The sequence below is a fragment of the Squalius cephalus genome, assembly GCF_949319135.1.
Source record: "Squalius cephalus genome assembly, chromosome: 5".
In the NCBI taxonomy this organism is placed as follows: Eukaryota; Metazoa; Chordata; class Actinopteri; order Cypriniformes; family Leuciscidae; genus Squalius; species Squalius cephalus.
The window spans coordinates 7298108-7313453 of record NC_137126.1 but is presented as its reverse complement, the minus strand read 5'-3'; the positions used below and the strand labels follow the sequence as shown (position 1 = coordinate 7313453).

Here is a 15346-nt window from a genome sequence, read left to right as displayed (position 1 = left end):
AACGTAAAATATAAAGTATAAAAACAAATACAAGTAGAGACGTCTCGTAATAAATAAAAAATATATTTATATTATAAACATTTAAAGTGCCATTTATTTTGGCACTTATCCCAGTTTATGGTTATTGCAACTGGGACAAAACATAATGTATTTAACTCAAAGGTTTTATTTTATTTGAGCAAAATTTGATCTACATGCATTTCTCCCATTCCTTTGTTCTCTGTGAATTACAAAAAGTACTTAAAAAATATATTGAAGTCCCAGAATAAAATGGCTTAGATTTAGTCCCAGAATAAAAAGGAAATGTGTTGTATTTGACACGTTTACATTGATTTTATATGAATGTAGACTGTAGTCTGTAACAAAGAAAGAAAGACATGAACATTAATGTCGACATGTAACGGAAGTTTACGGAGATGGTTGCGTATGACAAATATGATTGGCTAAACGGGCCTCAGACAGACAGCAGCTTTAGCCAATCAGCTTCAGGGACAGAGAGCACTCAGACTCTCGCGAGGCGGAGGAAGTGGGCTACCACGGTCACCCTCCATTTTTGATACAACCGTAACGACAATTTGCTTGAGAGGGAAACTGACAGATAAAGGTAAATATTTGGTTTTCTGCAAACACGAGGAAGTATTTATGTTCTGTTTGTGGCTTAAACTGGAATGTGGTGATTTTAGAGTATGCATGTGAGGCTGGTGGTTTTTGCGCGCAAATTATTTGACTCCATAGTGCGCTAGTTACCACAAATGCTAAGTGTGCGTTAAGTCAATGGCTTCGGTAAACCACGTTACTACATTGTTTTGACACTTAAACAAATGGATTTGGTATGTGCATGTTGTTGTATTTAATGTACTAATGCCTAAACGCTAAATACAATTCAGTGAAATTCTATTTTGGCTGCAAAGACCTTTGCCTCTGTTAGCCAGTTAGCTTGCGGGCTAATATTTTAGCGATCGTGTAGATGATCCGCTGAGCGCGTACAGTAACCAATCAATGACTCGGGTTTGTTTACTCTGATCTACAGGCGCACAGTTTGGAATAAACTGCTGTAGGGGTGCATGAACAATGAGCGGGCTTAATGTTAAAAAGCTCAAAGTCAATGAGCTGAAAGAAGAGCTCCAGCGACGAGGCCTGGACACTCGCGGGCTGAAGGCGGATCTGGCGGACCGATTGCAGGCGGCACTGGAGGCCGAGGCGGCGGGCGATGCTCCATCGGGCGAGCAGGAGCAGAACTTCGAGGCTGGCGGGGAGCCTGGAGAGGAGAATGATGATCAGGAGGAAGGTAATACTTGGGTTTATGTTTTGACCTGGCTATGTTCTGTGGCAGTAATCCAGGTTGCTGTTGCAAATGGAGATGTGCTTCACAGAGATTAGGAGAGATTATTATTTATAAGGGACCGCCTGGCAGCGTGGATAACCACCATAGGGGGTTAAGCGTTTGATGTAGGACATCCTTCTGTGAAATAAAGCAAGCACTGGTTGATATTTTTAAATTTAACGTTAGGGGAAGTGTTTCCATTTGAGGAAAAATTACAGGGAATTTTACAGCCAGTTCTGGAAAAATCTTGTAGTAAATAATGATTTAATTATTTTAGTAAGAACTTTAAAATAAAAAATCATGGATATGTAATGATAATTTCTCTCTCCTCTCTGTAATATACACACACACACACACATTAGTATTAACACTGTAATTACACTGTAATAAGGACACCTTAAACTTTCCTTTTTGTGAATACATTCTCTTAAAATAATTTAATAATACTTAAATTCATTGAGTAATTCTGAATGAATACAAAATTGATGGTAATTTGTTGTTGAAGACATTAATGCAACAAAAAAGTTATTTCCTAGCCTGGAAAATGCTTTCTGTAAAAAAAGACGACCCATTAAAAAACAGGGGTTTCGTTTTACAAATAACGCGGAAACATTTGGATTCGTGACAAAGGAAGAGGTAGGCTATGTGAGACCAACACCGTCTCGGTTTCAGTTTCGCTTTAAATGAATTTGTTTTGGCTCTGCGTTTATGTAGCCATTTATATTTTTCATTCTTGCTCTGTTCTGAATACCATTCAATTTTAAGGTTTTAATTTAAAAATGTAAGATTTGTTGTGGAGGGAGGGGAATTAAAACCACTGATAAGCTATGCGTTTATAGTGTTTATGTAAACTTTTACATTTATTTACCAGTATTTTACATTATTTCTGAATGTAATAATAATATGCATTTAACTAGGGTTTTTTATTTCTGTCATAAACAACATTTTATGTGTAGTGTTTTTTTTAACCATGCAGCAAACAATTTTAAAATATTGTTAAAATTGGCTTAAATTACTTTTTCAATTAGTTTAAAGACATTAGTGCGACAACATTTTTTAATTCTGCTTAATTTCTGCACAGAAATTGCAGCCAGTGAGAAAGATTTTGGAGAAGAATCCAAGGCACAGTTTGATGATGGCAACAGCACAGATCTCTACCAGGGTGGATTTGACGATCAGGGAAATGAGAGTAATGAAGGCAACGAGGACAGCCCCGAGACCCCCATACTTGCTTTGGGAACGAGTGATTATTCATCGGATGCGATGCCGGAACAAATGACAGAGCAGTACTCCTGTGAGCAGGATGAATACCAGGAGCCTGAGGCCAAGAAGCCGTGCCGTGAGGAAGCAGCCGGGAAGCAGTTGGAGGAGGAGATGAAGCAGGAGTACGAGGCGACTCCTTCACCTGCAGAGCCAGAGGTGGCGCAGAAGAGTGACAAGCCAGCATCACGGCAGATCCCAGAGGGAGACTCAAGTCAACGCAGCCAGCAGGAAGAGTCAGGTTAGTCTTGTCAAGTTTAGAAACCACATGGGGTGAATTCTCTAATAATAGTTGTTTTATTACAAAAATAATGTTTCTTGATTTTTTTTTTTTAGCACATTATTTAAGAAATAGTTTGCCCAAAAATGAAAATGTCCTGATTATTTACTCACCCCCAGGCCATCCAAGATGTATATGACTCCTTTCTTCAGCCGTAAAGAAATTAAGATTATGATTTGAGGAAAACATTGCACACATTTCTCCATCTAATGCAAGTGAATGGGGATCACCATAGTCCATTTTTAACAGTCCAAAATTCATTTTTAGGCAGATTTAATTCAGTTATGTTGGCACGTCAGGAAGGTCACGCTTGATGTAGGCTGGGGTTGTGTGGATGGAGAAAAATCCTGAAATATTTTGCTCAAAAGCCTTAATTTCTCCTGTCATATATAAAGTCATATACATTTTGTATGGTAAATAATCAGGAAATGTTCATTTTTTTGGGTGAACTATTCCTGAAGGACCCTCAACACTGCACATTTTGCATGTCTCCTCAATCAAACACACCTGTTTCAGTTCATCAGCTCATTAGTAATGACTCAAAGATCTGAAATGGGTGACAAAGGAGACATGCAAAATGTGCAGTGTTCGGAGGCCTCCAGTAAAATGGTTGGGAACCACTGCTTTAACTTTCCACACTCAGTCCCACTTGATCATCATATGTGCTAGTTTAATGTATTTAAATGTAGTCATTGCCATTCGTGCCACCTTTCTATGCAAATTAGGTTCATTGTACAATGCACATAGTTCTTAAAAGTCAGAAGTTGACATTAAATGTGGTCTTAGCATTTTTATTTGATGTAGCTTATGATATATTAATGTATCCCAATCTTTTAGAGAGTTGCGAAGTGAAGCCCGAGGAGAAGGCCGACGGGGACGCACCACAGCAGGCTGAGCAGGCTGGTGACTGGGATGCACAGGCTAAATCAGAGGATGATAGATACTCGTCATACAGTCGCAAGAGGTCATATGATGACAGTCGAGGGTACGGTTACTATGAGCATCGTGAGGAAAGGAGGTAAGTTATGCCTCCTTGGATGTATTTCGTTATTATGTATTGCTCATTCTCAGAGTTCTCATTGGTTGTTGTAGGGGACGATCACCACAGCCCCCAGCTGAAGAAGAGGAGGAAGACATTGATGATAAACTTGTGGTTATTGACACCTGTGAGTATAATTATGGAGAGAATTTTTTTTGTGTGACGGAGCTGTTCGTATTTGCAGTGCTGTATTTTCATTAGGGATACCCAATACTGAGCTCTTTTATTCATTCTCATTAAAATTCTCCTCGCAGCGTGTGCACAGTGTTTGTGTCCTTACAAAGAAACACAGACAGCAGAATGGAGATAATCGAGATTAAATCTGTCTCTATGACATAAATGTATCTAATTAAAGCAATATTAAACATAAATTCAGTATTTACGTCTATATAGCTGTGTCATTTAAACTAGTACATAATAGTATGTAAGTGAAAACATTAACTGTTACATGATGTATCTATAAGCATAGGTTCTCTATTTTATTACAGGAAAACGTCATGTGATTGCTTTACTGCTGCACTGGAGCAGCTCTAAATGTGCGCTCTGATATTTAATGAAAGATGAAATATGATAGAATGATAAAAGAAACTGAATGTAACAGAGGCTTCTACGATACAATTTAACAGGGATAATTAAGCATGAAAATTACTATAGGACGTATTGTTTACACTTTATTTTAAGATGTCCTTGTTCCAGTGTAATTATACATTTAAGAGCTGAGCAATGTTGAATGATAATATGTACTTACTAATGGTTTAAGATTACATTTTGGATTAGGGTTTGGTGCATGTTTTTTTGCCAACTAATAGGATTCAAATTCTTTTGGTTTCTCTACCCAACATTTAAAAAACAAAAAATACAAATGGAATAAAAATACCTGTACCAGTATCATCAACTGCCAAAAATGAAAGTATCGGTATCATACTCGTTCTGGAAAACAAGTGGTATCGGAACATCCCTAATTTCCATTCCTGGACACAAGATTTATTTTAAATGTGGTTGATAGTTTCATATCCAGCGTTTCGTTAACATCACAGAATAGTACATTACAGATTGTCTTCTGGTTTGTTTGTCTCCAGATAACTGTGACCTGCATTTCAAAGTGGCTCGTGACAGATACAGTGGTTACCCTCTGACCATTGAGGGTTTTGCCTTCCTGTGGTCAGGTGCTCGAGCCACTTACGGTGTTACCAAAGGACGTGTGTGCTTTGAAATGAAGGTAACAAAGATGCTATTTAATACGAGTGTTGTAAACCAGTGCCATGTTTGATTGCCTTAGAAATCTGTAGAGATACTGATCTCTCCTGTCCTTTCCTTTGTTTAGATAAATGAGGAAATTTCAGTAAAGCACCTTCCTAGCTCTGAGCCTGACCCTCATGTGGTGAGAATCGGATGGTCCCTGGATTCATGCAACACTCAACTCGGTAAATGACCATACTTCAAGGCATTTCTGACCCCTAATGCCTTTTTCTTTAGTGAAATAAATCAAACAGTGGTAGATATTCCTGGAAAGTGTGGGGTTTATGTTTTGTGTTGTATTAACATTGTAGTTGAACTAATTTATTAATTATAACTTATGTATATTATAGGTGAAGAACCCTTCTCTTTTGGCTATGGAGGAACTGGCAAGAAATCCTCCAACTGTAAATTTGAAGACTATGGGGAAAAGTTCAGTGAAAATGATATCATTGGCTGCTATATTGTAATTGTTTTTCTCTTATTTTTTTATATTACATTAAACAGTGCATCTTAATAAGGTCTCAGACATTGTGTTATTAACCTTATTTCTTTTCTTTTTCCCACTCGGATTGCCTTTCATAGGACTTTGAAAGCGGTGAGGAAGTAGAGATGGCATTCTCCAAGAATGGCAAGTCACTGGGCCCGTGTTTCAGTGTCACTCGAGAGGAACTGGCCGGACGTGCTCTTTTCCCACATGTATTGGTGAAGAACTGTGCCATAGAATTCAACTTTGGACAGAGAGAGGAGCCCTTCTTCCCCAAGCCAGAAGGCTTCACCTTCATTCAGGACCTTGACCTGGACGACCGAGTCAGAGGGACACTGGGACCTGCCAATAAAACTGAATGCGAGGTTTGAATTGACAGTTAATATTTGAGATAAATATTCATTACCTATAGCAGTCTCATCAAAGATTTTATAGTGAGATTTTTTTATTATTATTTGCAGCTGTGGCTAAAATTTATACAACTATAAATTCATAAACTTTGGCTGGAAAATTATGCCATTATCTGATAGGTTTCAAAATGTCTACCTATTGTGTTGTCGAAAGACTGCACAGTTAATTCTTGGGTCAAGACCTCATATATCTCCAGCTATATAATGATAGCATTATTACACATTGCTTAATACATAACAGAAAAACAAATGTTTATGTTTGCAAGACGTACAAAGACATGTATAGTCATGGCCAGAAGTGACATTGTTTCGCAAAGTTTGCTGCTTCAGTGTTTGTAGATAAGTTTTGTCACGTTTCTATGGTATACTGGAAAACCATGGTAAGCAATGGTAAAGGCTTTTATTGGCAAAAACATTTAATATATTTAAAGAGTCATTATTTGCAGTGTTGACCCTTCATAACCTCAAAATATTAAAATATGACAAGAAAAATAACACGAAAAAGAAACAACTAAAAGGAATAGCTGCATGAGGTGAAGCCGAAGAGTGAATGAACACCAATAAACTGAAACCCGTTCTATATGACGTGACCTATTTGAGATTAATCGGAGATCCTAGATATACAACATAAAATTTAAATTTTCAGTTACGTGCTAGCCAGAAAGTGTCACTCCCGTTGTTGATGCGCTCTTCCCGTAACAATGCGCTGAAACACGGGCAACTGAAGCAAAAAGAACAACATTCTTCAGTGTTTTCTCATTATAATGTTATGTTTGGCGGATTGGCAGTGCTTAGCTTATCCATCTTGCACTTAACTGTATTTTCATCTACTTTATGAAGTGATTCCAGATATCCCTCTGCTTTTTCTGAGCCATAACGAGAAATTATTTTAATTAAAACATAGGCCTACTGTTGAAGGAAAAAAATAACACTCAAATATGTCCACTCAAAGGGATATGTCTCAAATTATCCAATCATAGTCAATAATGTTAGGCATTGCCGTTTGAGCCGAGACTGAAGAGAATGAACACCAGACTGTCACAAAGCACAAAGAATTATAACATTCTATTACAATACTGATCTCATTATAATGTTATGTATATGGCGGATTGGTCCTGCGCATCTTGTTCTTGACTATTTTCATAATCAAAGTGATTCCAGGCATCATTGCATCACATCATCGCTGTCACGTCCGGGTACTTGCGTACTCATGCACATCCCTAGTTGATATGAATAGTGAAATTATGTTTGCTGGGGATTTTGAGGCAGGGCCAAAAAACAGTGAAATTTGGGGTTTTTGTAATAGTTCTTGGTCAATTAAGCTTTTTGCAATATTTAAAATGCATCTGATCATTCTGCACAATAATCTACAAACAATGTGAATCAACAACTGAAGCAGCAAACTTTGCAAAACAAAATTTGCCACTGCCAAAACCTTTGGCCACAACTATTACGCAATCAGTGGACAGAAGATGTTGGTGATACCTGGTTTGTAAAATGTTGCCTAAATATTTTCTTCTTAGATCCTGATGATGGTTGGTCTGCCTGGTAGTGGAAAAACCACCTGGGCCATAAAATATGCAGAAGAGAACCCAGACAAGAAGTACAACATCCTGGGCACAAATGCTATCATGGATAAGATGAAGGTATGGCTGTTGGATATAATCTGTTAATATAGCAACTGTGCATTGTAAAGCCATGTTGCTACTGCCATACACGTTCAGACAGAAATCTTTGCCTGATGATCTTGTGTTTTAAAAACCAACGATGGGCATTAACTCGAGGTCCGATGTCCTTCAGTGTTTAGCTTCAGTGTAATCAAACACACCTGCTTGGTAATCCACAATGCCTTAACTAGATGGTTTTATCAAGGTTGGAGCTAAACTCTGCAGGACCATGAGGGCTAGAGTTCCCCAACCTTGGTTAAGAACAATAACTCAAAGTTGTTCAGGCCATCCACTAAAATATGTAGTTCCTCTAATTCCTGAAGTCTATTGTGTCGTTTACGTCAGGTCATGGGACTCCGTCGGCAGCGCAACTATGCCGGACGCTGGGACGTACTTATTCAGCAGGCCACGCAGTGTCTCAACAGGCTCATCCAGATTGCTGCCCGCAAGAAGCGCAACTACATCCTGGACCAGGTACTGCCATACTTGCCTGCCTCTGTGTTGTTCTCACAGCTAAAGCTCTTCCCTTCCTTCTCAACCCTCCTCCCCAAAAACAACCCCACATCCACTGCTGCTCACTGATGCACATGTTCATTAATGCACTTTTGATCTCTCTGTAGCTTAGTCCAAAGCATTGGTTAGCCTATTGTGCTCCTGAAGACTTGTTTTATCCAGTCCTTATTTCTTTGTCCTGAACATGTTGCTGAATTATGATTTGTTTTGTTTCGCTTTACACGTTAAAAACGAGCAGTGAAAGAATGCAAATGAATATTTTTGACTTTATGTATTGCCTTGTTGTAAAGAAATTTTGCCACACTGTACAAGTAGTCCATGACATTAGTAAGATGTTGAAAAACAAGTAATCACTGCCTGGTGAGTAAGAAAACACCTTCTGTTGCTATGGTAACTGTAAAGAAAACGAGAACTTTTCATTAGATAAACTTGGAACTTTACTTGAATGTTGTTTTTAAAAATGAATGGCAGGTAAGTGGAAAAACTAACCGGCTTGAAGTTTACAGGTAGACAGTTCCAGAGGTTGTAAGGTAGGTAAGGTCAAAGGACATGCTAATGGGTCCTTTAGGAGTCTGTGAGTATGCACAGGTTGGTACTAAATGTTTGTCTGTGTCGGGCATTCTGGTCTTTTCAACGGATGAGTAAAGGTAAGTGAGGGGACCCAGGCAGTGCATGTGTTTGAAATACAGAAGTGAGGGTTATTTACATTCCTCAGAAATTTAAGATGATTTCCTTCTAGACAGGACAATATGTACCAGCAGATGATGTCAAAATCTCTGCCGTTGATGTTTAGAAATCATTGATGTAATTACATTAAGAGCATGACTGTGTTTTGTTAGTTTAAGAGAAAACAGTAGACTGCAGTCTTAAGCTGTCAAATAAGAATTTAATTTCATGTAAATTCATGTAACTTGGATCTTTTATTGTACAGTAAGAAACTGACAGACCAGTTGTTTGTAACAAGCTTCTCATAAGAGAGCGGCTTCTGTTAAACGTGCTAGCGTGAGGGAAGCAGAAAGGGTCCCCTATACATTGTCAGTCATTCATAAACTCTCATGTGTCGGCTCAGTTCACGGTAAGTCAGTTGGGGTTGTGAGAGACAACCGCTAGTCATTCCAGAGCAGTAACTATAGACATGAAAAAAAACTCTCTCACTTTCATCGTTGCAGGAATCCAATTCCCCTCCTATGGAACGCAAAGCCGTAACAAAAGCAAATAATGAACAGCTTCTACTTCTTTCTTGTCACCATTGCTAGACAAATGTATATGGATCAGCCCAGAGACGAAAAATGCGTCCTTTTGAAGGTTTTCAACGCAAGGCTATTGTAATTTGTCCCACGGATGAGGATTTAAAAGAGCGAACGTTAAAGCGAACTGATGAGGAAGGGAAGGATGTTCCCGATCATGCTGTGTTAGAAATGAAAGGTAGGAATGCCATGGATAACCAAAACAAATGTTCAAAACTACACACCAGATCTGCTTTTGCTGTTTGTTTTTTTTGTTTCTTTTTTGTTTCTTTTTTTTAAGACTTGGAAGAACCCACCCGTCCCTCCTTCTGTTAAACCTTTTTGCCAGATAAAAGAGCTCCTCTCACCTTTTTTTTCATCTCTTCCTGCCCTGTTAACCACATTTTATTGCATTGTCTCTCATGCCATTCGTCACCACTGCAAACCAGCTCAGATAATCAGGATTGAGGAACAGAATTGCTGCAATTGGCTCAGGCTCTCCAATTCGCTTCAGCAACTGAGCAGTTTGTATTGGCAGTATTATTAGATGTTAAATAAATTATTGGACAGATGCCCTTGGCTAGTTCCTACTTATTTTCCCTGGACAGCTTTTATCATAACACTCTTTTTCTGGCAACTGTTTTTAGTTTAATTTCATTCCCTATGGCCCCCTACATTGTCCTCATATTCCTACTCTCGGACAAGGGTTTTCTTACACCGCTAAGGCAACGTTTGTCCTAGAGCATGTTACCTTTATCACCACATGATCCAGTTCTCTCTCTTTTACTCTCTTTGTCTCCTTGTTCTGTCCCCTCCCCTGTATTTTTGCTGTCACCATTGTATGGTGCTGATTATGATTCTCTTTGTCTTTTTCCTGCACGGCTATTCTGTCCCTCATTGCATGCCTCTGCTCCCGCAGCAAACTTTGTTCTGCCCGACGCCGGCGAGTTCCTGGACGAGGTGCGATTCATAGAGCTTCAGCGGGAAGAAGCCGACACCCTCATCAAGCAGTACAACGAAGAAGGCCGTAAAGCAGGCCCTCCCCCGGAGAAGCGCTTTGATAACCGCCAGGGTGGTTTCCGCGGCCGTAGCAACTTCCAGCGCTATGACAATCGTAGTGGACCTCAGGGTGGTAGAGGAGGAGGTGGCTACCAGAACCGAGGCGGCTCCGGAGGTGGAGGCTTCCGAGGAGGTAAGAGTGTTGAATTTGTTAGTTCTGTGTGTTTCAAGTTTAGGGTTAGTAAATGAAAGAAAATAATACTTGTATCAAGAACACATATTAACAAAAGTTATAATGTTGCAAACAATATAGGGGTGGGGGAAAAAAATCGATCCTTAGATACATCGCGATGCGGACAATTCTGAATCGAATCACAAATGTCAAAAATCAATTTTCTAAATGTAAATTGATAACGTAATGTTGACGGAACGCAAAAGGCACCTGGACAGTCTGGTTGAGAGACGCGTGATGGTTGAGCGAGAAATTCGACCGGCACCCTCTGCGTTAAAATCCAGCGTAACTTTGGCTTTATGAAGTTGAACGGAAAAAGGACCTGGACAAGAGCCACACTTTATGCAAGTAGGGCTTCAGACTGCGACCAAATGTGCGACAAGAGGTCGCACTGATGTGATCACCACGTTGTCCAACTGATAAGAGCTGCAACTTCTGTTACATATGAGAAACATCAAACGGCAAACGAAATGAAACTGCTATTCGTTTGAGCTGTGGCGCGCGGACCGTTTAGCGCAGCGTGAGCTCCGAACAGGTTTACTCGTGGGCCGATCTCAATCACGCGACACTGTTATTACACAGCGCTGGGCGATCCAGTGAGAAAGCATTTGAATTCACCGTAGAATTAATAATATCGCAGCGAGATCTAATTGGAAGCATTTAAATTCGGTGCAGAATTCTGTTATAAACCACACATGTCAGATCAAAAAGTGCTGACGTGGAAACCAGGACAACCTTAAAAGCTTTCACCCAACTCAGAAAATGCAAAGCGAATTACAAACTCTATCACAACATTTATTGCCAAATCATTTCCATTTGTTTAATTAATAAAATATATTGGAAGTAAATTAATTATGGATCATTACAAATACTTTGTTTTAAAAGTACCAAGTATAGACAGTGAGAAAAAAAAAATCTGTATAGAAAAAAAGATGCATCGATAATCGTTTTATCATCACATTGCAGCCCTCTGAAGGTGCCTAGAGATTCCCACCCCTAAAACAATATCTATTTCAAATAAATGCTTTTTAAATAGGAAAAACAAATGTTCTTTTAACAGAAACAATAGAATCCTGAACAAATGTATCACTGTTTCCAAAAAAATATTAAGCAGCAGCACGACTGTTTTCAACATTGATAAGAAATGTTTCTAGAGCAGAAAATCAGCATATTAGAATGATTTCTGAAGGATCATGTGACACTTAAGACTGGTGTAATGATGCTGAAAAATCACAGGAATAAATTACACTTAAAACTAGAAAACTGTTATTGTGAAATATTATTACAATATAAAATATTAGTGCTTTTAATCTTATGTTTTATCAAATAAACAAAGACTGTGAACAAGAGAATCTTCTTTCAAAAACATTATAGATTACTGACCCCAAAGTTTAGTGCGGTCATGTTTATACAATTATTACAGCTATTACACTGGAATACTTGATTCTGATTGGTCAGCCGTGGCATTCAGAGGTGTGATATTTCCTAATATTTATTTGCCATCATCGATGGCAACAGTGTATATCAGTACTCTCATCTGGTTAACTGAAACCAGTGCTACTTTCATGTCCCTCAAATCACACCATAAACTCGCTTTCTTGTTTCATACAATGCAACTGCGGTCATTTTAGATCTCTGTTGTGGATTATATTTAAAATGATTTTGGAGAACTTTAGTATTAATAGTACTGATATTGTAAGGGATAGTAATGCAAATGATAGGGATGCAAATCAATAGTTCTTGCCCACGTATTGAACAGCCGTGTAACAAACAGGATAATGTGCTTTCAGATGATGTTATCGCAAAGAAACCCCTTCAAGGTGATTACAAGTTATCCTGATCATATCCTGGTCTGGGTGTATTTTGCAATTAATGACCAGCCTACTATACAGTTATTCCTTACTTATTGATCTGCATTGCTGGTTAGATACTGCCTACAAGAACTAGATGTTCATAATCACTCAACTTATTGATTAGGATACAACCGTGGAGGCTACAGCCAGAATCGCTGGGGATCGAACTACAGGGATGGAGGCTCAGGAGGCCGTGGCGGTGGATACAACCGCAACCAGCAGTCTGGAAGCAGTTACAACCACAACCGCCAGGGCTCCTACAACAAGAGTAGCTCTGGAGCAAGTGGAGGCTACAGCCAATCACAGGTACTAGGACAGGGCTTGCATTAACCAAGATTCATTTTAGGAATCCAGCAGGACTTGTAGTTATTATTTTCTCTCTTTTCTGTAGCCTCAGTCTTATAATCAAAGCTACAGCCAGCCCTACAACCAGAGCAACTATAACCAAGGGTACAACTATGGCAACTACAGTCAGTACCCAGGATACAGTACTCAGAGCTACAGTCAAACTCCAGCGCCCACACAACAGACCTACAACCAGCAGCAGCAGAGCTACAATCAGCAGTACCAGCAGGTGAGACTGTCAGTGATAGAAACTGCATACAGGCACCAGGGTCAGACCTTCACTTTTACATTAAGGGGCAATCGGAATTGATTTCCAGGGGCATTTTTACCTCTGCATGCGCAATTTTTATGATTACTTTATTAAATGCATCTGTGTTGTCCTATGTCAAATACTGTAATTTAATAAATTACTTCAATCAGAATACTAAAACAAAATTTTATCAACATCAACAGAAGCCATCTTTACACAGCAAAGATGGAGCAGAAGCTGCAACTGATATGGCATGTTTATTTACACAGACTGTTTAATACTGTTCATGTATTTACACTGCAATTGCCTAAATAAAATAGTCTATATATAAATTATAAAAATGTATTACATAAATGAATATAGTCAGTTCTAATTGATATTGTTGATTAATTGAATAGATGATGTTTTTGCATTTGGGTGAACGGCACGTCATATTCTTGTAGGCTATAGACAAAATCTAAGAACCATTGATGAATTAGTTTTGTAGAAATTAGAAAATCAAGACTTCATATTGGTTGTTTTCGTAGCTTGAAGCACAAAACTGTTACTCAAATGGAATAAATTAAAAACAGAAAGCGAGCAACGTAAATTCCCTATCACTGAAGTGGTCCATGACTTCAGTCTAGAGCAAGTTTAAACTCTTATTACAGTAATTACATTAGTTATTACACTACAAAGTGAACCTCTTAATTGCAGAATTCAGTCGTTGAGTGCACACACTGATCAAAACAGCCTTTTCAGCGGTGACTAATCTAAACGCCTCTGATTGACAATTGCATTCATAGCTCAACAGAAAGGTTCTTCAATCTCAACAGCCATAAAAAGATTTAGTATATTTGTGCTAGGGCATTTGTTCTTAAATTTGGTGGGCATTTTTGTTTATTTTGGTGCAGTTTTTGACGTCCCTATTAATTTCTGCCCTGCAAGGCACTGTTTAGTATTGTGTTGTTGATGCATGCATTTTTATACATTGTATTACTTCCCTCAGTACGCTCAGCAGTGGCAGCAGTACTACCAGAACCAGAGCCAGTGGAACCAGTACTACAACCAATACGGCAATTACGGCAACTACCAGCAGGGCGCCCAAGGCAGCCAGGGTGCTCAGGGAACACAGTAGTAGCATCGCAGCCGCTTCGGACGGCCCATTCCCTAAGCAGCATTCCTCATGCCTTTTTTGTGATCCTTCCCAGTCTTTCCCCTTTTTTTCCCCCTGCTCTCTGTAAAAGTTTATTCTCTCCCTATTTATGCCAACCTTAAAGGTAGCCACATTTCTGTGGCCCTCCATTGCTCTTTTGAGTTTTGGTAGCAAGTATCCCTTTTTAGATCTTCTATCTACTTAATATTTGTTTACATGCTTGATCTTTTTTTTTTTTTTTTTTTTTTCTCTGTGTACTTGTAGATGAGAGATTTGACTTTTGAATTTAGTAATGTGTGGTTTAGTCCGCTCCAAAAAGCTCACACACTATGATGTGCTTGAATGTTTCAGAATAGAGCAGGATAAATTTATCGAGGAAGCTCTGCACGCTTAGTTTTACATCTGATGTATAGAGAGAGAGAGAGAGGCAGGGTGTTTCTGTGTTCCAATAGTTTTACCACTGATTTTATTTTATTTTTTATCTTGTATGATTAAAGAACCACATTTTGCAGTAGATGGTTATGGGTATTGTTCTGTATGATCATATGCCTGTATGTACACATTGACGTAAGACCATGTAACACTTTTGTCTAGATGCATCATATTGGAAATTTTAATAACCTAAATCTTGAATAACAATTTTCTGATGTCTCAAACCTGTGAAGGTTATCATTTTCCTTTTTATATAGCATTTTTAAAATGACTGATTGGTCTGATGCACATCTATTCCCATGTTGCAAATTAGTAATGATCCAAAATAGTTCCTTGTGTGGATATGTTTTTACCTTGTCTTGTCTGTAAAGCAGTATCTACATATGGTTTTGTGTAAAATCAAAATGCATTATTTTGTATTTGAGAATATAATCAGAAGAACCATCCTGTGTTCTGTGTTTTTGTATAAATTAAGAATATGTGAAAGCTAAAACAACCCTCAATCTGTCTGAAACCCATCTTCAAATGTGGAATGATAAAGTTTAACAAAAGAAATCATTAAAGGGGTCGTACATTGCCCTTTTCACAAGATGTAAAATAAATCTCTGATGTCCCCAGAGTGTGTATGTTAAGTTTTAGCTCAAAATACCCCACAGAT

The 15346-nt window shown here is 38.6% G+C and overlaps 1 protein-coding gene across 2 annotated transcripts; it reads left to right on the top strand.

The window, feature by feature from the left end:
• Positions 1-487: 487 nt before the first annotated feature.
• hnrnpul1l (heterogeneous nuclear ribonucleoprotein U-like 1 like) lies at positions 488-15132 on the top strand. Of its 2 annotated transcripts, XM_079872011.1 has the most exons (16): positions 488-604; positions 1031-1288; positions 2406-2825; positions 3702-3882; positions 3957-4030; positions 4983-5122; positions 5228-5327; positions 5493-5605; positions 5725-5991; positions 7560-7682; positions 8049-8177; positions 9473-9641; positions 10362-10634; positions 12651-12832; positions 12918-13100; positions 14110-15132. In XM_079872011.1, the coding sequence occupies exons 2-16, from the start codon at positions 1072-1074 to the stop codon at positions 14236-14238; spliced, it is 2700 nt and encodes an 899-aa protein (XP_079728137.1). In that variant the 5' UTR covers positions 488-604; positions 1031-1071; the 3' UTR covers positions 14239-15132. The 2 variants fall into 2 exon arrangements, with proteins under 2 accessions (XP_079728137.1, XP_079728138.1); XM_079872012.1 differs by lacking the exons at positions 12651-12832; positions 12918-13100; positions 14110-15132 and adding an exon at positions 12464-12528.
• The last annotated feature ends 214 nt before the right edge of the window (positions 15133-15346 follow it).